The following is a 27,008-nucleotide window of genomic DNA, read 5'->3' as shown; positions in this document are numbered from 1 at the left end:
TCCTCTACCATGAAAAGCTGGAAAGTCGCAATATGATTTATAACTGGGTCAAAGTGACGTTCAACTCAACATCTGACCCTTAAGAATAACTGATACTAACTTATCAAATATCCCCTTACCAAGGCCAACCCTTATGTGAAGTTTGTTGACAATTAGGGCAGTACTTAAGAGAAGATTTAGTGAAATTGAGAAGCTCGCCATTAAACTTTAACCTGAATGCAATGGCAATGCCGATGTCAGGGTGAATGCAGTAGTCCTCCTTATTCTTTGAATAGTAGGGCTTTAAAGTTCTGAAGTTATACAAACAAGTGGACTCTGCAGCATTAAGATTTAAGTTTTCTTTGATATGACATTGTCATATAGTTTTTGTCACTAAAAGACCCATTTTCAAATTTGGCGTAGACTTTATAAAGGCAAATGTTCTGACTAGATTTCATGTAGATGAGGATGAAGTTTCTCAAAACTTTATCCACTGGTTTAGTAATTCTAAAATCTTTTCAACAAAGGCTGAATCTGGTAGATATGACATTACATGATGTTAAAATCCACCTAATCTACTGAAATAGTCTTTATTATCATGAACTGTCATCAAAATGTGTGGTAAAATTTGAGGAACAAAGTTACCCATTGTATAAATTTTTGAGGTTAATAAGGTATGAAGCAGTCTTGAAATACAGTTATTTGACCTTCAACCTCCAAGCATGACCTTGACCTTGGACCTAGTGACCTTGATTTAAGTGAACTGCATATTGCCTTGTTCTGATGGCAAATACCAATGTGTACTTATTCATAAATATAAAAAAAACCTTTTAAATATAGCAACTTTTACTTCCCAATGTGACCTTGACCTTGGACAGAATGATCTGGGTTGTACTTTCTCCCTCTCATTTTGACAAGGTAAACAATCTTTATGCTAATTTTAAGAAAATTCTTACAGCAGTTTGAGTTTGTAAGGTAAGTTTACTAAGCTTGAACAAGTGTGACATTGACATTAGACATGGTGATCTGTGTCATACATGATTCTCTTTGTATAAGAATAATGAACATTTGTATGTAGTTATTTGCAAATCCATAAAATGGTTTCAGAGATGTCATGCCTCAAATATAGCCCCCTTTACTTTGTATCTAGAGTTCTGAGAAAGTTTCATGAAAAAGAGAACCTATCTGCTTTGACATGATAGTGACCTAGTTTATAACACCAGATGACCAAAACTGAACTAAAACTGATTACCTTCCTTACTTTACAGTTTTGCTGTACAAGACCATCAATATCTACAAGAAGGGTGTTCACTAAATACATATTTAGAGAAAACTGACAAACAATATTTTTTCACATTTTATTCGTTTTTTTGTATTTTTCTAGAAGAAAAAAAGGAGTAGTTTCATATTGTTTAAGAATATTTTACGAAGTCTAAACTGAACAAGAACTAATTTCCAATTTGTTGTTCTGTCTGTCTAGATTTATTTATATATTTTTCTTTCATATTCCAAAAGAAATCATAGACAATTTTTAATAGTTAAATGATAGACCCCATTCCCAGTTTTGTTTTTATATATTCCCAAAATATCTTTATTTTCTATTGCATTCTTTTTGTTTCTTCAAATAATCAAACTTTGTTTCGTAAAAATTTGTTCGGATTATCGGTAGTTCGAGTTATCACTATAATTATACATCATATAGAGATTTTGTTGGGATCTGATGATGAGTTCATACGGATTATCTGAATTCGAATTATAACTGCTGGAGGCAGCAGAAAATATAAGTACATACAGAAAATTAGAAATATTAAAGTGTTAAATTTTAACAATTATCCAAACATTGGTAAAATTACAACAAGCCATAATAACTTTACAAGATACAAAAACTACTAGACAAAACAATGTAATTATAATTCTGCAACTTGCAATCACTTGATAGTAGCTTCAGAAGAGTAAATATACTACTTAGTATGCTGGCTAATCTACATAGTTTAATGGACAAGAATATAATTATGCTTCTGAATTCCAAACATTCCTATATATTCATTACAAATATTAGAATAAATTACAGATCTGCCCTGTACAAAAATGGAGCTAGAAAGGAGGAAGATTTTTATTGGCAATTTCGTAAGTATAATCACTGTCTTTAGGAAGCATTTAAAAAGAGGATACATTAACTTTAAAAAAACCTGCACCCAACAAAAAAATACAGCATAACCAATAATTCCCTCAATCAGCTAATAAATTTCTCAGTTATTCAATAAATCCCTCATCCTTTGCTACCTCAATGTTACATTCATAGAGTTTATGCTATTATGCCTAGATAAATCAAATATCTTTTTACATCAAAGAATGGTATCTGATAACGTCCATTTTAATAATAACTTAGTACTGTCTTACATGACAGTTCAAACTTCTGTTGCAACTTGTTGCCCTTAAAACCTTTCAAATTAATGGACTTCATAAGAAAATAAACATCTAAATGAGAAATTTTCCACATTTGAAAAAGTAAATCTGTTTTGTCGGTTTCTGCATTTCTTGACTTACATTTTTTATTGCGTTAAATCATTCAAAAGATATACAATTTTTCATTTTCTGACAATAAAAAATAATTTTGACACCCCTTATAATTATTTAAGGAATATTATCCAGAAATCAGCAAATTAAAGAAATTAACAAATATCTTACAATTTTTATAAGCAAAACAAAACATCAAACACATACTTGACAATAAACTGACAACAATTATAGTATATCTTACTAGAACGAAATGACAAACTATCTAATATACCGATACATGACATCTGCATTATCTATGTTTAAGGACTTTACAATACAATACAATGTATAACTAAATGTTTTATTGCTCATCTTTATTTAGGAAATTCACAATATTTACCGTTACATTACATTTATACGTGTAGATACGCATGTAATAAAAAAGGTTATTATCTTTGCATCGGGAAATATGCACTCGTTCTTTAGCGAAAGAATACTGTGCTCCTGAAGTCGTGCAATATTTCGGCTGCAAAACTTGTGCATAATTCCTGATACAAAGGTAATAACCTATATATATCTGTATTATTTGTAAAAGCAAGAGAAAAACATACACACAAACAACAAGAAAAATAAAACTGAAATTGAACATATTTATTTATTTATTTGGGTTTTACGGTGCACCAACACAGTACAGGTTATATGGTGCCAAACAGGACTACAAATTTTGGTTTCACATCTCATTTACATCAAAATAAAAACATGAGGTATGGAATCAAAATTTGCATACCTGTTGGAATCACAAAACCAAGTGTTAAGACCCTATTAGTCCTCCTTACGATCATGCAACTTATATAGACATGAAATACCACTGATTATCATGAATCATAGCACATGGCCTAACTTACATAAAAGATAAATGCAAACACTAAAATGTTACTATTCAACAAAATTCTTTTGAAATGTAGAACTTGGTAGTTATCAACTGTCAATAAAGACCTTATACGCTGCCTATCAACATCTTTATTTCTACCTGTAAGAGATTTTTTTTAGCTATATCACAGTTCTTTATTTCTATCTGAAAGAGTTTTTTGAGCTATTTCACAATATCACAGTAAATTTTAAGAATAAAAATGTCTCAAAGTTTTAAGTCAATACCTTGACTGGTTATTAGGTTATGCTCTGGATACAAAATAAGACCGGCAAATCTGGCCTTGCTGGATCCTTCATGTGCTCGAATACTAAGGCACAAGAATATAAAGCGGGTGAGGGGTAGGGTTTAATAATAGCCTTAATAATTGGGACAAGTTAATCATATTAAAAACATTTTAAATTGAATCTGTCAAAAAATGGAATCTCCTTATTTTTCAACAAATCTTTTCAGACTATGAAACTGACCTAGTTTACCTACATATAGATATGTAACATGATGGTACTACTCCTGCACGATAATTTAAACGACAGCATGTTTATATTATTGTTTGACTATTATGGTTCTCATGTATCATTGAAATCAAAAAGGTTGTCAATGACAGAAGTTAAGTGCATACTGTAATGTTATACAAAAATATTTTCTGTATTGAAATGTTTTAATGACGAAAAATCATAATTATCAAACATGTTATCATTTGAGTTATCATGTGGGATTTATACTGCCAATACAAAGCTTGCATTATATTGCAAAACATAACATTTTTAAATAGCTGCAAACACTGCCTCTCATTTTCAGATATAACTCACTAAAGGCAAATAAAAAATAAAATCAAAATATATATAAAAAATAGTCTAGAAGAATAATAAAGATGTCAAACAGGAACAGCACTTATAAAAAAAATATTATACAACACACAAGCCCAAAATGATGGTCTGTCAGGAGGTAACTTGGTGTGCAATTTTTACTCTCAAGTATGCTTAACTACTGACCACAAACAATCATGCTATTAAATTTGATAGCAATAGACGTAAGGTTTCTTAAAGACCATAAAGATGTTAAGTATCTAGGTCACTGTGACCTTGACCTTTACCCTTTTGTCTTAAGCAGTCACCATTCATTGACCAGAAATCATATTCATTCTCAAGGTCATTGTGACTTTGACTTACAGACCCCAAAAACATAGAGTCATCCACTAACTACAGACAATATAGTCTGGTAACTGTGTCAAAGCATTCTCTATAAATTGATTGACAACCAAATTCTCTACTGACAAACAATCTAACCAACATAAGTAAAATATATTTCAAAACATAGGCATTGATGGAAGGGGGTATAATTAGACAGATATATTATCTTTGCAGAATTTTATGTCTGCTGCATACTTTTTCATACTTGGTTCTCAGCAATTGACTTTGACCTTGATAGATGCATCTAAACACTGTCTATATGATATTTGCTCTTACTGTTTGACAATGTTACGCATATCATCTATATGCAAAATGATATACCATCATTATGCGAAACATTTGTCCAAAGTTTTCTTTAAAAAAAAATACAGAGTAAGAAAGGATACGCAGCAGACATACAATTCTGCAAATATCTTACAATAATAAAGTTAAACAAGCTAGACATTCATTTCACCTTGACCTTTGACCCCTAAATCAATATACTATCATTATTGATCTGAACCAATTTTAAAGAAAATATTAGTGTGACAGTGACCTTTATTCAACTGACACTAAAGCAACAAGTTCATTTATTCACCGTGTGTGTGTAAGCCCATGCATTCTATGGCTACTGAGAGGGGTAGGGGCCAAAAAGTGAATTACGGATTCCTCAAACTATTCTCTTCTATTCTTCTTAATCTCGTAAAGTCTTTGCAAAGTAATAATAATAATATTAATAACAAGAGCTGTCACTAATGGTGACAAATGCCCCCGCAGCACCTTGACCTTTGACCTGGTGACCCCAAAGTCAGTAGGGGTCGTGTACTCAATAAGTACTATCAGCATGTGAAGTTTGAAGGTCCTGGGTGCAGTGGTTCGCAAGTAAAGTGCCTTTATGCAAAAAGTTAACGTTGTGACAAACGAACGAACGAACGAACTAACAGACAGACAGTTGAAACCTAATATGCCTCCCTTTGGGGGCATAATAATATTGACAATAATAATAATAATAATAAAGATAAAAGTGATTAAGATTATAATAATAATTTCAAGTAATGCTAAATATTTCAGGTGGACACTTGATATCTCAGAAAAAAGTCCTGATCGTCATCCCATACAAGCAAGTGAAGAACTAAAGAATTGTAAACTTAATACAATAACACGCAATACATTTTCAAAAACCACTTTCATGAGACACTTACGATCAAAATAAAAGAGCTAAACTACCAAAAAAATAAAAAAAAAAACAGCAAAAAAAAAAACCACACACTATGTAATAGGTATGAAATATTCTGAAAACAGATATTTCAATATCTTCACAAGAAAATACTAGTAACAACTGTATCTACTTAAAAGTGGTGGAATTAACTTTGTCTATAACACATAAACTAGAAGTCCACACAAAAATCCTTACCAGTGGAGATAGGTCAAAATACACCTCAATATTGGATGTAACATGCATGTTGTACTACAGAAAAGTGGTCTTGATTTTTCCCTATGACCAGTAATAAAAAAAGTTACAATATAAGCTATTTAAAGTAACAACAAAGGGAACTAATTCTAGGTTCTTGTGCATGACACTCAGTCTTATGATGGTGAACAATTGTGCTAAGTTACATCAAAATCCCTCTATGCATGAAAAAGAAATGCTCCGGACAAAGTCATTATTGTATCTGACCTTTGACCTCTAAGTGTGACCTTGACCTTAGACCTAAGAACCTGGTTCTTACACATGACACTCCATCTCATGGTGGTGAACATTTGTGCCAAGTTACATCAAAATCCCTCCTTGCAAGAAGAAGCAATGCTCCGGACAAAGTCGTTATTGAATTTGACCTTTGACCTCTAAGTGTGACTTTGATCTTTGAGATAGGAACCTGGGGTTTGCGCATGACACTCCGTCTCACTGAGGTTAACATTCATGCCAAATAGGAACAAGATTGCTCCATGCACGTCAAAGTTATGGTTCGGACAAACAAATCCGGACGGACGCACATACACCGAACAGCCATTTGGACAACTATGTCTTTGCTTCCACAAGCGGGCTTGACAAAAAGAAGAAATTTCGATGTTCCAGCAAAAAAGTATCTAAAATGTGATAAAACAATTATTACATTAATTTTGTGCCTGTCTACAGAGAGTTGTTCAGCAGAGCATTTAATCATTCTATTAAGCCCATTCAATATAAAAAGACAACCATGTAATATTGATAATTCTCTAACTAAATAATATATAGATTCTTTTTGGTAACTTTTTACCAACTGGTATGTGTTTATTGCAGACATATTTATAATGCTTCATCTGTATTTGTTGAAAATGATTCTAAAACATATTCAAAGGTTTCATTAGCAGTGTCCAACTTCAAATAAGGCATTTTTCCAAGAATTACTCTGTTATCTGATGACAGTGTTTTTCCGATTGATTTTGTTACATGTGTATCTGTTGGTGTTTGGGTTAAGCACACTTTTCAAGAATTTTTCAATTATATAATAGATGTTGTCTACTTTTAGCAGTGAGCACAGTGCCCAACTTATAGTGCTGCCACACTGGAATATCCCACCCAGTCACATTTATACTGATACTGGGCTGACCAGTTGTAGAACTATCCTCTTAATGCCAAGTGCTAAGCAATAAAGCTACTAGACTGAAAACTTTTTTTTCACTTCTCCTTCTTTTATAATGACACATTCAGAGAGTTAACCCAGACCCTCCCTCACCTGAACCGACTGCTCTATCACTAGGCTACCGAGGCAATTCTAATTTTGTTTCAGTTTGCAATTTTAATGAATATTTGTTTCCGACAATATAATGAGGTACATCATTATTTAGGATTTTATGTCATGAAAACTTTTGAGTTCTCCATCACAGAATAATTAACTTCTCTGTATGTTTTGTACAGAAAGAAGAAAATGTTTGTTTCTGTATATAGACAACATTAGTGTAATAATATGAAGGGTGGCCATTTTTACAAGATTACACGTGTGATCAAATGTCTTTCACAGGAAAAAATGGCATTGTTAAAAAATATTTCAATACTGGAAAAGAACATAAAACAAGAGCACCGCCTGCGGATGCCAATGATCATCTGCAAGTGCTGGACAATATGTTAAAAAACGAATTTTGGTTCTTGGCCTTTTACTCATCTTAACTGATAACAAAAAAATGTATGAGGTTTCAAAGATATAGAAAGTAGCTATAGAAATTATTCATGAAAAGTGAACTTAAACAAATCCTGAATTTCTAAGTTAAAAGGGCCAATAATTCAGACAAAATGCAAAAGAGAGTTATGGTTCTTGACCTACATACTAAACTAATGACAATAAACAAGTGTACAAAGTTTCAAAGCTATAGCTCTTATAGAAATCAACATAAATAAAATGAAATTCAAATTTTCTAAGTACATCAAGGGCCATAATTCAGACAAAATGCATATCAGACTTACGGCTCTTGGCCTAGATGATAAACAAGGCTGCAAAGTTTCAAAGCTACTTTGCTTACTGTATTGAAGTGAAGTGGACCTAAACAAAAATTTAAACCAAGAAATTCAAATTTTCTAAGTACATAAACAGCCATAATTTTAACAAAATGCAAGTTACAGTAATGCTTCTTGGTTTACTTACTCAACTAATGATGATAAACAAGTCTGAAAAATTTCAAAGCTGTAGTTCTTATAGTTTCTGAGAAAAAGTGGACCTAAACAATATTTTTAACCAAGAATGATAATCAAATTTTCTAAATACAAGTAGGGGCCATATTTCTGACAAAATGCTTAACAGAGTTATGGTTCTTGGCCTGTGTAGTCACCTAATGATGGATGATAAACAAGTGTGCAAAGTTTCAAAGCTGTAACTCTTGCAGTTTTTGAGAAAAGGCAGACATAAACAAAAATTTTAACCAATGCCAACAATCAAGTCACAACAATAAATGTTAGGACTGAATCCTATTCTTTGATGGTATGAACTACACTGGGACTTCTTGTAATTCATTCAAGAATTACATGATCTGTGGATTTGCAAGAAGTTCCAATGTAGTTTATACCTATCTGAATGCATAAAAATAACATCTAATTCTTAAATTCTTAAATAATAATTTCATATTTCTTGTACAAAATTTCCATTCTGTTCTTAAACTACTGATCAAAAATTGATCTAAAGAGTGGCAAACTTTTTCAATATTTACATAATGTACAAAATGATGGATGCACCCTTGTATACCTACAATGCTTTCAAGCTGATACAAACTCTAAAGCAACAACAATATGCCATATTTTTGAAATTACAGACATGTTATTTCAAAACAGATTACTAAAAGACATTTCACATAAGGCATGACATATAGAAAATTTGTTTGTTTATTGTAAGATCAAAATTTCATCTACCAGAAGAACCTAGAATCTAGTATATATGAAAATAAAGACCTTTTTAATCTTACATAAAAAAAAACAAATTTTCTCTTTATGTCATGCCTTTTCAAAGTTTCTGATCAATTTTAAACAATTTTACTTGAAGTGCAACACAACTTCACACACACAATATCATGGCATAAAAAATTTATGATGAAAAACAAAAATAGTTTCTATGAAAGATTACAGATTTCTGACACATTTTAAAATGGTGGACATACATTCTTATGCTTAGGTACATACAAATACTTATTGTATTTATTGGAGTACTTTCCAATAGTTCAAAATTTATGTCCCTTGCATTCAAGTGTACTCAAAGTGAAGGATGATGTTTGAAACAAATTGAGTCCGACACTCCTTTAAAAGTCCCACTGTGTGCATTGCTTTATGAACTTGACAGTTTGCCTCAGAGTAGCCTCCAACTAATATTCAGAACAACTCAAACATTTAATTCTGTTGTCATCTCACTGTGAACCTTTCAAATGTATTTTCAGTCATTTATGACATGTATGTCCTTACAGTACCTTTCACAAGGGCACGACAAATGGGACATTTCCGCATCGCTGGAGCGCAGTCGGCGCAAGTCACAAGATGTCCACATGGGAGGAATACAATGCAAACTGTATTATCCAGGCAAACTTTACACAATGTCTGCTCCTTCAGCTGCTCATTCTCTGCTTTGATGGCCTTTGGGTCTTGTGATATAGCTGTAATTAAAAATTTTGAATATTTCGCTGTATTATTGCAAATATACTTGTGTACTGGTAAACTTTTACTTACCTGAAAGGTATCTATACAAATCAAGAATAAAATAAAAATAAGAGAAATTACAAAATCAGGACCACTTCTAGCTAATATTGTGGTTATTTATAAATGCAAAATTGCAAAAGACAAAATGAATACATGACAGTCTTTTCAGATGTAAGAAAAGCAATGTAATCAGATCTAGAAAAACTTAATAAAAACTTTATGCAAACTCTTTAATCTAGTTCAAAGAAAGCCTTAAGCTCAAGTTTAAGGGGCTTTTCAATCTATTGTTTATTTTATAAATGAAAGGGTGTAAAATAATTGAAAAGGAAGGGCAACTAAACTCCCAGATGTCTGCATAAGATTAAACAAAAAACAAAAGATGAAAAGATTTTCTAATGGCAATCTACAATTTCTCCACCTGAATCATTGATAAAGGACGAAAGATTTCAGACACAATGCCATCTATCAAACTTACACAGAGGACCTATGCTGAACCTAAAATCCTACAATTTATAGAAATACTTTCTCCTGGTGGGCTTAACTGACACATCAACACAACCAGTAGCAAATAAAAGAAATTTAATGACGGACCCTGACTTACATTATCTAAAGAAAGTTATAACTCTGCAGAACTTAAAGTTTACATCCATTTCAAATACTGTGAAATTATATTTGTGAGGGACTAAATTAAATGATTTTACAGTTTATCAATACTTTGAAGTAACTTTTTATTCAAGCCCTTTAATAAAATCAAGACACACTTTGCTAAGCATTAGACTGTAAGCAGAAATATGCAAGTTGCAGAATAAATTCTGTATATAAAAATAAGGAAATGGATTAATATAAGCTTTCGATGATGAAAGCTTGTTTTAAGATCCTTTACATTATTTTGATTGTAAATGTTATTGTATGTATGTGATTTATGTACATGTACATGATATATTTAATAAATACTGTTTATACTAAATTCTGTAAGCAGGAACAAATGTCATACAATACAACAAACATATACTGTGTAACATAATGTACCATAACTATATAACAATATACAATATGTAAAATATTAAAGTCTATTCTAGTTACATGAATATAGTAATAGCTATAGTGAGGTTCTAGCTTTTGTGTACTGAATATTTATAACACTGTTTTGCATATACATAATACATGGTAGAAAATGGTACAAACAAAAACTGTGTTTCCAGATTACCTGTGACTTTGAAATATGCTCCAAATTATTAGAGTGAAGTAGCAATTGTTGAAAACTATTCAAATATCTGCAATTAAGCAGATCTTGGTGATGGATTTCTAAATACATCTGGAGTTGAGTTCAGCCTTATATGTTATATGTTTGATTAACTATAAATAATTTTTCAAAAGTTATTTTGATTCTCATACAACATTTCAAATTGAAGGGCATAATGGAGACACAGGTTTTTTCTGTCTAGAATATTACAGTGAACTCCATAACATTGAAATTCTGGTGTAAGAACTGGTTAACAAATAATGTGTTAAAAGCTAGAGCTAAAACATTCAAAAACAAGAGCACCACCTTGCGGGTGCTGACGCTCATCTGATTTTTTTTTTATAATAGAAATATTGTCCTACCCATGATTTTCTAAGTCTAAAAAGGCCCATCACTCTTGCAAAAAGCAGGATAGAGTTATGTTTCTTGATGTATAGTGTCCACTTATGATGGTGAAAAACTGTTGCAAGTTTTAAAGCAATAGCTTTGATAGTTTTTGAGAAAAGTTGACTTAAACATAATATTCAACCAAGAAAATGATTTTTCTAAGTCCAAAAGGGGCAATAATTATTGCAAAAAGCAGGATGGAGTTATATTGCTTGCTGTACAGGGTCAGCTTATGATGGTGAACAAGAGTTGCAAGTTTTAAAGCAATAGCTTTGATAGTTTAAGAGAAAAAGTTGACCTAAACATAAAACTTAACCAAGAAATCTGATATTTTCTAAGTCCAAAAGGGGCCATAAATCTTGCAAAAAGCAGGATGGAGTTATGTTGCTTGCTGTACAGGGTCAGCTTATGATGGTAAACAAGTGTTGCAAGTTTTAAAGGAATAGCTTTGATAGTTTAGGATAAAAGCTGACCTAAACATAAAACTTAACCAAGAAAACTGATTTTCTAAGTCCAAAAGGGGCAATAATCTTGCAAAAAGCAAGATGGAGTTATGTTTCTTGATGTACAGGGTCTGCTTATGATGGTGAACAAGTATTCCAAGTTTCAAAGCAAAAGCTTTGATAGTTTAGGAGAAAAGTTGACCTAAACATAAAACTTAACCAAGAAATCTGATATTTTCTAAGTACAAAAGGGGCCATAAATCTTGCAAAAAGCAAGATGGAGTTATGTTTCTTGCTATACAGGGTCAGCTTATGATGGTGAACAAGTATTCCAAGTTTCAAAGCAATAGCTTTGATAGTTTAGGAGAAAAGCTGACCTAAACATAAAACTTAACCAGGCAACGCCGACGCAGACGCCGACGCCGACAACCGCTCAAGTGATGACAATAACTCATCATTTTTTTTCAAAAAATCAGATGAGCTAATAACAACTGAAAGAAACTCCAAACAGACCAGGTGGCAAGCACAAATTTTTAACTACACCAACCAATCAAAACCACCGATTAGCATTCCCGGTGTAATGTATTTGGTTTAATTTAGCAGCAAAAGCATGATATTTATTTATGATTTCCAAAAATTTTCTACATTACACAAAAACTTAATAAATTATCTAGAAGTCACTGTTTCATTTTTGTGACAGTCTTTTACTGTAGGCCAGGCATATACGATTATATGAATAGTGTTTGTGGAAAAAGTCTATATATATACATTTTGTGCTGGTTTTAATCCAGATATATTTAAGGTAGTGAACGTGTAATGACCCTAGGAAATTTCAGTGTGATTATGTATCCTGGTTAGGAAATTGAGGTAAATATAGCATCAACATAAATTTTTCTGTAAAAAAGCAGAGAATGCCAAAATCATACACAGAGAATATCTAGCTTTTTGTCATTTCCAATCTATTATCTTAAGTGTGTAAACAAGATTAAATATAATTTAACAACATCACTGTTTTGAAAGCATATTTTAAAAACATTATTAAAGTTGAGCTGCTTTTGAGAAAAGCACATGTCTCCCACAACTGCCTAATCATCTAAACCATAAGTCAGTCTTTATATACTGTTTACTCACTACAAGGGGCCTCCGTGGCCGAGTGGTTAGAGTCGTTGACTTCAAACCATTTGCCCCTCATCGATGTGGGTTCGAAACCTCATTTGGGGCGTAGAATTCTTCACGTGAGGAAGCCATCCAGCTGGCTTACGGAAGGTCGGTGGTTCTACCCAGGTGCCCGCTCGTGATGAAATAGTGCACGGAGAGGCACCTGGGGTCTTCCTCCACCATTAAATCTGGAAAGTCGCCATATGACCTAAAATTGTGTCGGTGCGACGTTAAACCCAACAAAATAAATAAATAAATACTCACTACAAATTTACATTTGAAGAGTAAAAAGGCAATTTCTGGGTAATTCAAGGGCCACAATTCTGAAGTGCCTGGACTGATTTGGCTAGTTATTGAACTTGGCAGAGGACTTATTGGCAAATATATTTTGTTTAAGTTTGGCAAAGATCGTATGAGAAATGTTCGACTTAAGAGCATGGACAAGAGTAAAAAGGCTGATTTTCGGTAATTCAAGGGCCATAATCCTGAAGTGCCTGGGCGGAATTGGCTAGTTATCAAGGTCTTATGGTCAAACACATTTTGTTCATGTTTGGTGAAGATCGAATCAGAAATGTTCCACTTAGGGTGCAGACAAGATTTGTGACAGACAGACACACATGCACACACACAGACAGGAGTAAATCAATATGTCTCCCACACCACTGTATGGTGGGAGACATAATGATTATGTAACTGATAGCTCTAAAAATCAATATAAATGTATATTTTCCTGGGTAATTCTTTTATTAATGCTAGCAAGTTTTTCACCTTAAGCATAATTAAAGTTGTAGATAATTTTAGACAGGATAGGATGGTGTTAAGGTGGAGTGAGAACATTATGTCCACTCTGGTGTAAAGTCTAAACTGCATGTTAAATAACTAAGGAAAATATATTAGGAACAACAATGCAAAGCCTGCTCTTAATCACTCACTTCAGTCAGCTAACTTCAGTCTACTATATCTGAACCATATTGAATTTTAATGTCCAAAATTTGTTGTAGAGCGTGACTGTTATTTAAAATTCTATTTTTACAGTTGGTCAACCCTGCGGACTATGAATAGGAACTATTTGAGCAATGATGCTGCAGACCAAGTCTGGTGAGAATCCATAAAGCAGATCATGAGAAGTCCTTTTCAAGGTTTTTCAAATTTTAGCTGTTGTAGTCCCTTTTTTGCAATTTGGTGGAACCATTAAATTTTAGGCAAAACTGAGAAAGGTTGCAAAAGACCAAGTTTGGTAAAGATCTACCTAGCATTTCAATGCAATTTTCCATTATGATTTCTGGCTTTGCCTTTGAGAAGTGCGGTTAGTTTGAGAGCGGTTACAGACCCACTTATGGATAACAGTGCTTATGAAGTCAGTGAAAGATAAATTAAAATCATGCAGGAGTGACCAAATACACTAAAAGCTAGCCCCATGCCTATTCCAGTGAGCTAAGGTAGTAAGTAAGAAATGGCAAGCTCTAACAAAAAGGCAAGGATACAACAATGCAAATACCTTCAGTTGATAAATCTTTTGACTCTGAATTTGTTTTTGTTTCCTTTTTATCTACAAGAGTAACAAGGACGAGGGATATTAGATAAAGCAATATTGAACCAAAATACAATTAAACATGTCATCACTTACCTGTTACATGGGAAAACTGCAAATTAAACACCATAACTTCTTCTCCAAAAATATTCTTGCAGCAAATAAAATGGCCGTAAAAAAGTATCATAAACATGCGCGATGAAAGTGTGACAATACGTTTTGAAATATGCACAATATGTCAATGACTATACCTTTGGACATCCTTGGATGAAAAATTTTCTCTTTCACTTCAGTACAATGAAATAAGATATCTAGCTTTTATCTGGCGTACCACAAACATTAACTGTAAACAATAATACTGACAAAGATTCTGTCAGAGTTCACCTGTGTATGTATATTTGTATGGAAGGATTTTCCTTACTGCATCCTGGTATCAAATCTTAATTCAATAGGGATATGGGTAATAAAGTTATGACTTGGACAAGAATGTGTTGAGCGATGGCAAGGACAACTGAAATTTAAAGTCATCATTTGTATAATAGCTAAAACAAGAGAAACTAATAGAGAAGACATCTTTAAAGACTTAAAAGATAATTCAAGATCAAGCACCGTTACCTATGATTTTTAATACATATTTCCGTTTTAAACTTGATTCTCAGTCAGTACACAAAGTTTCAAGAAATTCTGTCCGTAGGAAAATGTTTGGCTATATACATGTACATATAGGAAACTGTCAGATGTGTCTTTAAGTACAACTGCCGAAGTCATTTGACTGCAATACTTTTTTCAAATCAAAGCATACAATATGCTTGTGTAAGGAGATGTCTTCATCATCTCTCCTTCTTTCAGCAGCTAAACTTTGGATTACCAAGTTTTAACACTTCAGATTAAAAGAAACAATCAATTAAAGCTTACAAGTTTCAAAATATACTCACTCAGTTACTATATAGCACTATGTCAGAGGTATCTCTGTCTTCTATCATTTTTTACCAATGTACCTTTAACAACTATAAAAAGGATTCCAGTTCTATCATCAGAAAGACTGTAAAACATATATTATCATTTAGCAGGAGAAAATAAGAGTGAAATCATGCATTTACCTTTGTCCTTATCACTGTCCTTGCTTTGTAATGAGGACTTAGCTCCTTCATCAGGTTTTTTCTCTGCCTTTGGTTTAGCAGCTGCCTGACTACCTTCCTTATTCGTTGCACCTTCAGTTTTAGCAGGCTGAGAAGTTGGCTTGGCCTGTGGGGGTGCAGCAGCTGCGGCAACAGGTTCTTGGGTAGGTGCAGGTGCAGCTTGCGGTGGATTTTCTGCTTCCTCGATCTCTAATACCTTCTCCATCAGAATCTGAGCTGTAATTTTTGCATTTCCTAGAAAAATAATAAGTCTGGAATTAAACTGGTACTCTTATTTGGAACTGGCTGTAGTTAAGCAAGGTGCTGCAAGTTCATCCTGAAAATTAATTTCTACATCATCAAAAGTAATTGTTTAAAAAAAACCACAACATAGCATTCATTTTTACAATTTCCAACATAATTTATTTGATTGATTTTCTGGAGAAACAGTTATTTAACAGAAACGTAGTTACTCCATGGACAACACATGTCACATGATAACACAATTACCCTGCCTTTAAAGTGACATTTCATAGTTTCATTGACATCTCTCACTGAAAAATATGAAAAACTATAACCTAGTTGAGTTTAAAATTATCTACCACAATAAATAAATAAATAAAAAAATTAGCAGAAATTGGGTGATAAGTTGCAAAAAAATGGAAAAAATAACCTGGGTATCACTATTTGGCTTTGTATGTGTAGTTCATGTTGATTTCAATTTGAACATCAAACCTGATTATACACAAGAGCTGTCTGTTGACAGCATGCTATTTGAAGAATTGATGGAAATATGGGGTCAAAATATTACAAAAGATTTTCAAACAAAAGAAAAAAAAAAAGATAAGACAAACAAAGTAACTGTATTTGTGGATTTGGATAAGTCTTGCACAATATGTCAATGTGTAACCATGATGTTAAGCAAGTATTCAAAGTTTCAAAGCCATAAATATTATATCAAACAGTTTAGACAAAATATGAAATGCTATGTGAAACGTTACTAATTTCTATGTCAAAAAAGAAAGGACCATAATTGAGCTTAAGTCCTTGTCCTAGTTTTGTAGTTTTGCCTACATATGCAGACTATGATAGAAATCATGATGATAAACAAGTGTTCACAGTTTCAAAGCCACATGGCATATAGTTCTGACAAAACGTTGACTTGTACGAAAACTGAACAAATTTCCAAGTCCAAAACGGGCCATAACTCAGCCAAAATAGTTGACAGAGTTCTGTACTCTTGCCTACAAATGGAAATCATGATGATAAACAAGTAATAAAAGTTTCAAAGCCACATGTCATATAGTTATGATAAAATGTTGACTTGTACGAAAACTGAACAAATTTCCAAGTCCAATAAGGGCCATAACTCAGCCAAAATAGTTGACAGAGTTCTGTACTCTTGCCTACAGGTGGAAATCATGATGATAAACAAGTAATAAAAGTTTCAAAGTCACATGTCAAATAGTTTTGACAAAACATAAATTTGTACAAAAATTGTACCAATTTCCAAGTCCAAAAAGGGCCATAATTCAGCCAAAATAGTTGACAGAGTTATGTACTCTTGCCTACAGATAGAGACTGTTATAATGAACAAGTGATAAAAGTTTCAAAGCCATTATGTCAAACACTTTACACAAAATGTGAACAGGTATGAAAAACTTGACCAAGATTTGTAAGTTAAAAGGGGCCATAATTCAGCCAAAATCCTTAATAGAGTTATGACTCTTGCCTAAAACTGGACATGGTGATGGTAAACAAGTGTCGAAAGTTTCAAAGCTTTATCTCAAAAGGCTTTGTCAAAATATGGACTGGTATGAAAAACTTAACCAAGGTGTGATGCTGACGCCGACACCGACGCCAATGCCTTGGTGAGTAGGATAGCTGTACTTATTCTTTGAATAGTTGAGCTAAAGGCAACTAAACCTATTCAACTTAAAATATTAATCTAAAGACATTTTATCTGTCTTACATAAAATATTAATAATTCCCAATACATTTACTGACAGCTCAAATACACTTTCATATAAAGCTATTTTGAATGTTGACCGGGAACATGTAAACTGTGGGTATTTCAATTTTTGGTTGTAACTAAAATTGTGGTCACTTGTAGAAGATGAAAGCAGTAAAACTAATTATTTTCATAAAATCAAGTGCTGTCACTATTGGTGACAAATGCCCCCGAAGCATGCCCAAGAATGCTACAGTTGTCTGCGCAAAAAAACACACATCATTCATGACCTTGACCTTGACCTAAAAGCATGACACACCTTCTCAATGTGGTTAACATTAAATTTTGTGTCAAATTATTTTCAAATCCCTTGATAAATGGCAGAGTTATTGACCAGACAAGAAACACCTTTGACTTCTAAGTGTGACCTTGACCTTGGAGCTAGGGGTCTGAGTCTTGCACACGACCTGTCATCTCAATAAAGGGAACATTTATGCCAAGTAATTTTAAAATTCCTTCATCAATAGCAGAGTTATGGACCGGACAAGAAATAGACCCTGTTACCCTTTAACCAGATCATGACTTACTAAGTGTGACCTTGACCTTAGAGCTAGGGGTCTGGATCTTGCATAAGACATGCCGTCTCATTATGGGGAACATTTATGCCAAGTAATTTCAAAATCCCTTCATCAATGGCAGTATTATGGACCAGACACAAAACAGACCCTGTTACCTTTGACTTCAAAGTGTGACCTTGACCTTGGAGCTAGGGGTCTGGATCTTGCATATGACATGCCGTCTCATTATGGGGAACATTTATGCCAAGTAATTTCAAAATCCCTTCATCAATGGCAGTATTATGGACCAGACTTGAAACAGACCCTGTTACCTTTGACTTCAAAGTGTGACCTTGACCTTGGAGCTAGGGGTCTGGGTCTTGCGCATGGCACATCAACTCATTATGGTAAACATTTATGCCAAGTTATTTCAAAATCCCTTTATGGATGGCAGAGTAACAGCCTGGACAAGAATTTACACAAACGCACGGACGGGTGGAAGGTGCAATTTTAATACCCCCCCGAAGGTGAGGGCATAAAACATCAAATATAGTACATATTTAAAACTTTGCTTAAATATGAATATCAAGATACATGCATAATTTCCCAATCCAAACATGCATAATTTATGAATCTGAACAACAAAACTGAGGAAGCTACACAATGTGTAGCTACAGAAGTTACAAAAACAGATTGATGCATTTTTTTTTTCATTTCCAAGTTTCAAAAATAATACTGAATATTACAAAATTAACATTTTAGAAACTTTGAAACACTTTATTTGAAAACCTTTGTTACTTCTGAACAGCAATTTTCATATCTTAAAAGCTTCTATTTTCCTTTACTTAGATTTGGGAACCTTCTGTTTTCTTCAGACACAGGATTGCAAAACAAATGGGTAGCCCTCAAAATACATTAGAAACCAGTTCCAACACATAATATTCACACTGATTATATATTCAAGAGGAAGGAATCATTAGATTTATATTATACTGTAAAATCATTATTATTTATAATGGCCTTAATTTGGTGTATTCTGTATATTATGTATCAATCCACAAAATTAAGTCCCCCCCCCCACCCCCAAAAATGAAACCAATGACAACTTGCAATTTGTCTTAATTTTTCATCATTTTTCTTAAGTTGAAAATTTACAAATTTACGTCCCCTTGAAATTTTTTTTCTGTAAAATTATATAATTTATTAACTGATTTCACAGTATAAATTTTTTTAACAGAACTGGGAAAAGTACAAAGGTTAATGTTAGACTTAAGGTATCCCATTCACAGAAAAACTGAAAATGTGTAAAAATTACACTGTGAAATAAGAGGAGAACCGAACATACATATAAAAAAATATAATTTGAAATACACAATTCAAGCCTCTGGAAAATGGATTTATACTACAGAAAGATAATTTCCAACAACAGATTTGTCAATTATTCATCAAATGTAAATTTTAACAAGAGGAACATAATAGCCCTATGTCACTCACCTGGCCTTGACTAGCGGTTCATGTGAAAAGTCGTTTAAAGATATTTCTAGTTTAAGCTCTACTAGTAGCCCCTTAAAGGGACCGAGTGCCCCCACTGGAAAAAATCTATTGGAGGACTTCAGAAAAATACTACAGATCAAGTTTGATAAAGATCTGTCAACTGGTTTATGAGGAAAAGTTGTTTCAAAGTCAATCTATTATTAGCTCGAAGTAGATCCTAAAAGGGGCAAAGCCCCTTCTTCCATTCAAACAAACTTGAGACAGTGCCTTATAATGATGCTAGAGACCAAGTTTGATGAAGATCTGTCTAGTACCTTAAAAGGGGCCAAGTATCCCAATTTGAATAAAACTGGGACAGGACTGTGTAATTAAGCTATAGATAAAGTTTGATAAAGATCTATCAAGTGGTTCACAAGAAGAGGTCATTTGGTGTAATTGACAAATAGTTTAAGAGGAGAACAAGAGCTATTACTATTGGTGACAAATGCTCCTGAAGCATGCCCAAGAATGCTACACTTGTCTGCACAAAATATGTCAGAATAGTTTAGGAATGAATCATTTTGTGACCTTGACCTTGACCTGAGAGACCCTGTTATAAGGGTGACACACCTTCTTAATATGGTTTAACATTTGTGTAAAATTTTTTTCAAATCCCTTGATAAATGGCAGAGTAATAGACCAGACAAGAACAAGACCATGTTAACCTTTGACTTCTAAGTGTGACCTTGATCTTGGAGCTAGGGGTCTGGGTTTTGCGCATGACATATCATCTCATTATAGGGAACATTTATTCCAAGTAATTTTAAAATCCCTTTATCAATGGCAGAGTTATTGACTGGACAAGAAACAGACCATGGTAACCTTTAACCTCTAAGTGTGACAATGACCTTAGAGCTAGGGGTCTGCCTCTAGCACATGACACATTGTCTCATAATTTCAAAATCCCTTGATGAATGGCAGGGTTATGAACCTGACACCTGTTAACCTTTGACTTCTAAGTGTGACCTTGACCTTGGAGCTAGGGGTCTGGGTCTTGCGCATGACACATCTTCTCATTATGGTGAACATTTATGCCAAGTTATTTCAAAATCCCTTCATTACATGGATGGCACAGTTATAGACTGGACACAAAACAGACCCTGTTAACTTTTGACCTCTAAGTGTGGCCTTTACCTTGAAGCTAAGTGTCTTTGTCTTGCGCATGACACGTCATCTCATTATGGTGGACATTTATGCAGAGTTATTTCAAAATCCTTTTATAGATGACAGAGTTACAGCCTGGACAAGAATTTATGGACAGACAGTAGGATTTTAATATGCTCACCTTAAAAAGTTATGTTCAAACATTAGCAACTGATATTGGATGCCAGACCAGATGCCTATGCTAAAAGCTCAACCTGAACCTTGGGTCAGGTGCGCTTAAAAAATAACATCTTGTTTCAAAACTGAATGAAAGCAAAATTAGTTAACCAGAATTTTGTGAATGAGTTACTTTAAGATGAATGTTATTTGCATCAGAAGACCAGTCTATACGAAATAATTTTAATTTTTTTCTTCAAAATACCCAAATGTTTCACTTCAGCAAGTTTGTTTCCAGTATGTGTGTAAAAAAACGAAAACAATGCATATAACACACTTGCTTCATATTTGGAAGGAAAATTTATGTCATTTTTAAAGACTACAACTTTTCTTTTTCACAAGTAGCTCATCAAAACACACTGATGGCAACTCATCCTCACCTCCTCCTTTGAGGACATCTCTGAGAAGAAAATACTGCCTTATAAAGGCAGATATTTTCCTTTCTGGTAGATGTATTTCATTGTAAACAAGTGAATGAAGTATTGCCATGCAATACAAAGTCCCCTACTGGAAGGCACCTAATTTTCTCTACTGCAGTATAACATAATGAACTGATATCTGTCAATGATGTATAAACAATATTGTACTATATCACACCCTATTACCTGATGTCCACCACGCCGAGGGATGTGGCTGCCACAGAGGTAGGAAATCAATAACGGCGAATAGTGGTGTTAGTTTTTGGAGCTGTATTTTTTCAATTCGACTTTCCATGAAGATATTCTGGTGCAGGCATGTGTGTAAATGCCTAAACATATTATATGATTAATCCTGGTCGCCAACTTTGCGAAATAAAGAAGTAATTAGCTGTTTAAATTGGACGTTTATTAAAATTAATGCGAAAATCATATTCAACGGCCCAATTCGGAGTGTTTACAAAATGATTTGATCGGGTTTACCTCACACGTCAAACGATCAATCATCTGGGGATAATCCTGGCAAGTTTCAAGTCTGTCCGTACGTCTACACCGACGTTATGACCCTCCAAAGGGACCCGGGTACAGTCACGCATGATAAACTTTACCGCAGAGGGCATTTTTAAATGATGCCCATCCCGCCGAGGAATCAAAATATAGGGTATCGTTTACGACAGAGGGAAATTTTGTGTAAAAATATCTATTTTGGCTGTTTGTTTTGCTTTTGAGACCTGGGAGGTCATGGAATTATTTGCAGAATGCATTGTTTATACTTGTGTTTAATAATGGACGATTTTCAATGGCGAACACCGCTGTAACACGGTGGTAATCAGTTTAGATTGAACTTCTATCTATCTCCGACGTTGTTTTGCTACTATTTAAGTCTTCGTTTTGTAAACTCAGTTTTGTTTCAATTTCTTTTATCATGAAATATACAGAAATAACGATATCGTAAGTCCTGATGGTATCGGTACTTGCGTTCTTGCTGGATTCAGTGTTGAATTTACGGTTTATGATAAATCGTTTTGCAATCAGTCTAGATATATATCCTACATTGCAAACAATCTTATACTGTACATGTATAGTGCTCTTTTGCCACTGAAAGTCTTTGTTTTGTAAAATCATTTTTGTTTCTTTTTTATCATAATTTACAGACATTTGCTGCCAGCAATGAAATTCTGAAGCCCTGGTACTTGCGTTCTTGCTGGATTCAGTGTTGAATATAGGTTAATATAAAATATCAAATTATTTTGCATTATCAAGCTTTCATACTAAGAGGCTACTAATAGTAACATAGTTCTACATAAAAGATCCGTTAGGCTAGAAAATTTAAATATATTTCTGGTCAGTGGCATAAGTCAAGTGATCGGTTCTAAATAAAGCTGTTATTCATTAATCGTTTACAGAAATGTTCTAAACAATTTATTTTGTATTCAATTTCAGAACCAAAGATGAAGGCATACACGTGTTATTACTGTAACAATGATTTTGAAGTTAACACTGGAGTGATTGACCATTTAGTTAATTGTCATGTCAAGAGAGATCTATCAAAATGCAATGGAAATAACTAAACCATCTGTTATTACCGAGTTACTATCTGAAATGAAGATTTCATTCTGATCGATCTCTCTTGAAAACTTTAAAGATGTATTCAATTTTGATATTTTGCCCTTAACTTCAATACATGCCCACACGTTGGTCATTAGAAATGAATATTTCACCTTCATTTGGAATCACGTCGGTATATGTTTTCTGTCCTATATCCAGCATTCCAAATGTTTTCATCTTAATCCAGTTCCATGTACTTAAATGGTCAATCACTCTAGCGTAAGCTGCAAATCAGCGTCTTAGCTTTTTTAAACAATACTCATGCATTTCAAATATATATGCTTAAATATACTACTCGACAAACTGTGTTAAACTATATGATCTGATGTGTATTTAAATGAAAGCTGTATATAATAAATGCATTTAACGATTTAATACCTAATATTAACCGTAACTTCAACACAGAATCCTGCAAAACGCAAGTATCAGGACTTCAGATATCATTATTTCTGTATATTTCATCATAAAAGAAATTGAAACAAAAATGAATTTACAAAATGAACATTTACAACAGCAGAATCAATCTATACATGTAGCAGATAGTTAAGTATGCAATATCGGAGATAGAAATACAATCTAGACAGATTAACACTGTTACAGCGGTGTTCGCCATTGAAAATCGCCCAGTGGCATTATTAAACATAAGTATATAAACAATGCATACTGCAAATGATTCCATGACCTCCCAAGACTTTAAAGCGAAACAAACAGCCAAAATAGACGTTTTTACACCAAATTCCCCTCTGCCGTAAACGGTATCCTATATTTTGACTCCTCGGTGGGATGGGCATCATTTAAAAATGCCCTCTGCGGTAAAGTATATCATACGTGACTATACCCGGGTCCCTTTTAAGGGTCATAACGTCGGTGTAGACGTACGGACAGACTTGAAACTTGCCAGGATTATCCCCAGATGATTGGTCGTTTGACTTGTGAGGTAAATTTGATCAAAATATTTTGTAAACACTTCGAATTGGGCCGTTGAATATGGTTTTCGCATCAATTTTAATAAACGTCCAATTTAAACAGCTGAATACTTCTTTATTTCGCAAAGTTGGCGACCAGGATTAATTCTATAATATGTTAAGGCATTTACACGTATGCTTGCACCAGAATATTTTCATGGAAAGACGAAATGAAAAAATACAGCTCAAAAGACTAACACCACTATTCGCCGTTATTGATTTCTGACCTCTGTGGCAGCCGCATCCCTCTGCGTGGTGGACATCAGGTAATAGGGTGTGTATATATACAATATGTTATAACAAAACACTTGGATTAAAATTTATATATATATAAAAACCTACAGTTGTTTTCATATTGAATTTTTTTTGGCCGATTATAAAAATGTTATCATGTAAGTTATTTATAGTAACAAGAAAGGGAAATTAATCTTTTAAAAAAAAAAAAAAAAAAAAAAAAAAAAAAAAAAAAAAAAAAAATCTATATAATACAAGTCCACAAGAAACTCTTTACCAGGTAGAGATAGGTCAAAATACACCTAAAAATTGGATGTAACATGCATGCTGTACCACAGAAAAGTGGTCTCGATTTTTCTCTACCGCCAGTAATAAAAAAGTTACAATAAAATCTATTTATAGTAACAACAAAGGGACGTAATTCTAAAAACAAGGGTGCCTCATGGTGGTGAACATTTGGTCCAAGTTACATCAAAATCCCTCCATGCATGAAGAAGAAATGTCCGGTACAAAGTCATTCTTGAATTTGACCTTTGACCTCTAAATATGACCTTGACCTTAGACCTAGGGACCTGGTTCTTGCGCATGACATGTTGTCTCATCCAGGGGAATATTTGTGCCAACTGATATCTAAATCCTGCTTTGCATGACAAAGTTATAGACCGGACAGGAAAAAAATCCTCTTGACCTTTGACCTCCAATTGTGACCTTGACCTTTGAGCTAAGGGTCTGGGCTTTGCGCATGACATGTTGTCTCATCCTGGGGAACATTTGTGCCAAGTAATATTAAAATCCCTTCATGGATGGCAGAGTTATGGACGGGACAGGAAAAAAACTCTGTTGACCTTTGACCCCCAATTGTGACCTTGACCTTTGAGCTAGGGGTCTGGGATTTGCGCATGACATGTCGTCTCATCATGGGGAACACTTGTGCTAAGTGATATTAAAATTCCTTAATGAATGTCAGAGTTATGGACCGGACACGAAACAGACCCTGTTCTTGCTATGTTAACATTTGACTGCTAAGTGTGACCTTGACCTTTGAGCTAGGGGTCTGAAAGTTGTGCATGACACATCGTCTTATTATGAGGTACATTTGTGCCAAGTAATATTAAAATCCCTTCATAGATGGGAAAGTTATGGACCGGACAGGAAAAAAGCCTTGTTGACCTTTGACCTCCAATTGTGACCTTGACCTTTAAGCTAGGGGTCCAGGTTTTGCGCATGACACGTCGTCTCCTCATGGGGAACATTTGTGCCAAGTAATATTAAAATCTCTTCATGGATGGGAGAGTTATGGACCGGACAGGAAAAAAGCCCTGTTGACCTTTGACCTCCAATTGTGACCTTGACATTTGAGCTAGGGGTCCGGGATTTGCGCACGACACATCATCTCATCATGGGGAACATTTGTGCCAAGTAATACTAAAATCCCTTCAAGGATGGGAGAGTTGTGGACCGGACAGGAAAAAAGCCCTGTTGACCTTTGACCTCCAATTGTGACCTTGACCTTTGAGCTAGAGGTCCGGGTTTTGCGCATGACACGTCGTCTCATCATGGGGAACATTTGTGCCAAGTAATATTAAAATCCCTTCATGGATGGCAGAGTTATGGACCGGACACGAAATTGCGGACGGACGGACAGACGGACGGACGGACAGACGGAATGACAGAAAAGTGCATTCCTATAGTCCCCGAAACTGATTTTCAACCAGTAGGGGACTAATAAACCTCTCAAGAGCAACAACCTCTGTATAGCACATTTTAGGCCTCCAATTTGTATCTACTATACAAGGCTGCCCTGAATGACATAGTGTAACACAAAAATATCTAACAGCTATAGGTATCAACATTCACCTGCAACATTTTCAAGCTGGAAGACAAACAGGCAATAAAGTATCATAGTATTGAAGTGAAACAAATACTTAAGCAAGTACCTCAGATTTTTCTGAAAAAAAGAAAAGTTGATAAAAGAAATTTAGAGTTCTTAAGGTTCTAAAGACAAGAGACTGCGTTTGTCATAAAAGTGTAACATCCATTATTAGAAAGTACTAGGTGAAGCATTAAACACAGACGAAAAAAGTATCAAAATCGGACTAAAAACAGAAACGTTATAGCAATTTGAGTACCAACTATGTAATGAAATGGCAACCATTTTGGGCACAATGGCATCATCGTTCTTACCTTATATTGGCATTACCATATATGGAAAATCAGTAAATTACAACTAAGAGAATAATATTTTGTGGGTCATATCATAATACTAGAATTGTGTCCATTGGACACGGTTGCTCTCATATACTACGCCATCCTCTAAATAGCAAAGTTTTCATTAAAGACCATCTTCATATGAAGGCTGTTCGACTAAAAGTTTGAAGCTAATTGTATTCAGATATGGTTGTGCACCTCAGCAACTTTGAACCTATTCCTTCAAAAAGTGTATGAGGAGTTGAACACACCAAATTTCTTCACTATGGCCTATTTTGTGAAATTAAGGAAGGGCCACAATTCTAGAAAAGATAGCCGCCACAGTAAAAAAGTACATTATTTATGGTCATTTTCACATGAGATCCTTCAAATGTGAAACTTTCAAGCATATCCTTTCAACAGTGTTTGAGGAGTTGGACATATTAAAAGATTTTTCTCTATATTCTATAAAGCAAAACTATCAAAGGACCATTACTTTGGTAAAAATAGTCACAGAAAAAATTTCTTTCTTAATGGACATCAGATTCTGCACATCTAGCTTGTTCATCCATTAAAGTTGAAAGAAAATCAGCTAATAGTGTGGATGGAGTTGGGACACACAAGATTTTG

At 34.0% G+C, this 27,008-nt stretch overlaps 1 protein-coding gene across 4 annotated transcripts in view; it reads right to left on the bottom strand.

Annotated features, from left to right (window-relative positions):
* Window positions 1-1,323: 1,323 nt before the first annotated feature.
* The window catches only part of LOC123552200 (uncharacterized), a 173,674-nt gene continuing 147,989 nt past the window's right edge, over window positions 1,324-27,008 (bottom strand). For all 4 annotated transcript variants that reach the window (XM_053541721.1, XM_053541723.1, XM_053541722.1 and 1 more), the window contains exons 32-34: window positions 15,590-15,862; window positions 14,457-14,507; window positions 1,324-9,684 (exon numbers count right to left, since the gene is read on the bottom strand). In XM_053541721.1, the coding sequence (XP_053397696.1) occupies window positions 9,476-9,684; window positions 14,457-14,507; window positions 15,590-15,862 (533 nt within the window). In that variant the 3' untranslated portion in view covers window positions 1,324-9,475. The remainder of the gene's footprint in view (window positions 9,685-14,456; window positions 14,508-15,589; window positions 15,863-27,008) is intronic.

This window comes from Mercenaria mercenaria, chromosome 4, assembly GCF_021730395.1.
Source record: "Mercenaria mercenaria strain notata chromosome 4, MADL_Memer_1, whole genome shotgun sequence".
In the NCBI taxonomy this organism is placed as follows: domain Eukaryota; kingdom Metazoa; phylum Mollusca; class Bivalvia; order Venerida; family Veneridae; genus Mercenaria; species Mercenaria mercenaria.
This window is presented reverse-complemented; position numbering and strand designations above follow the sequence as displayed.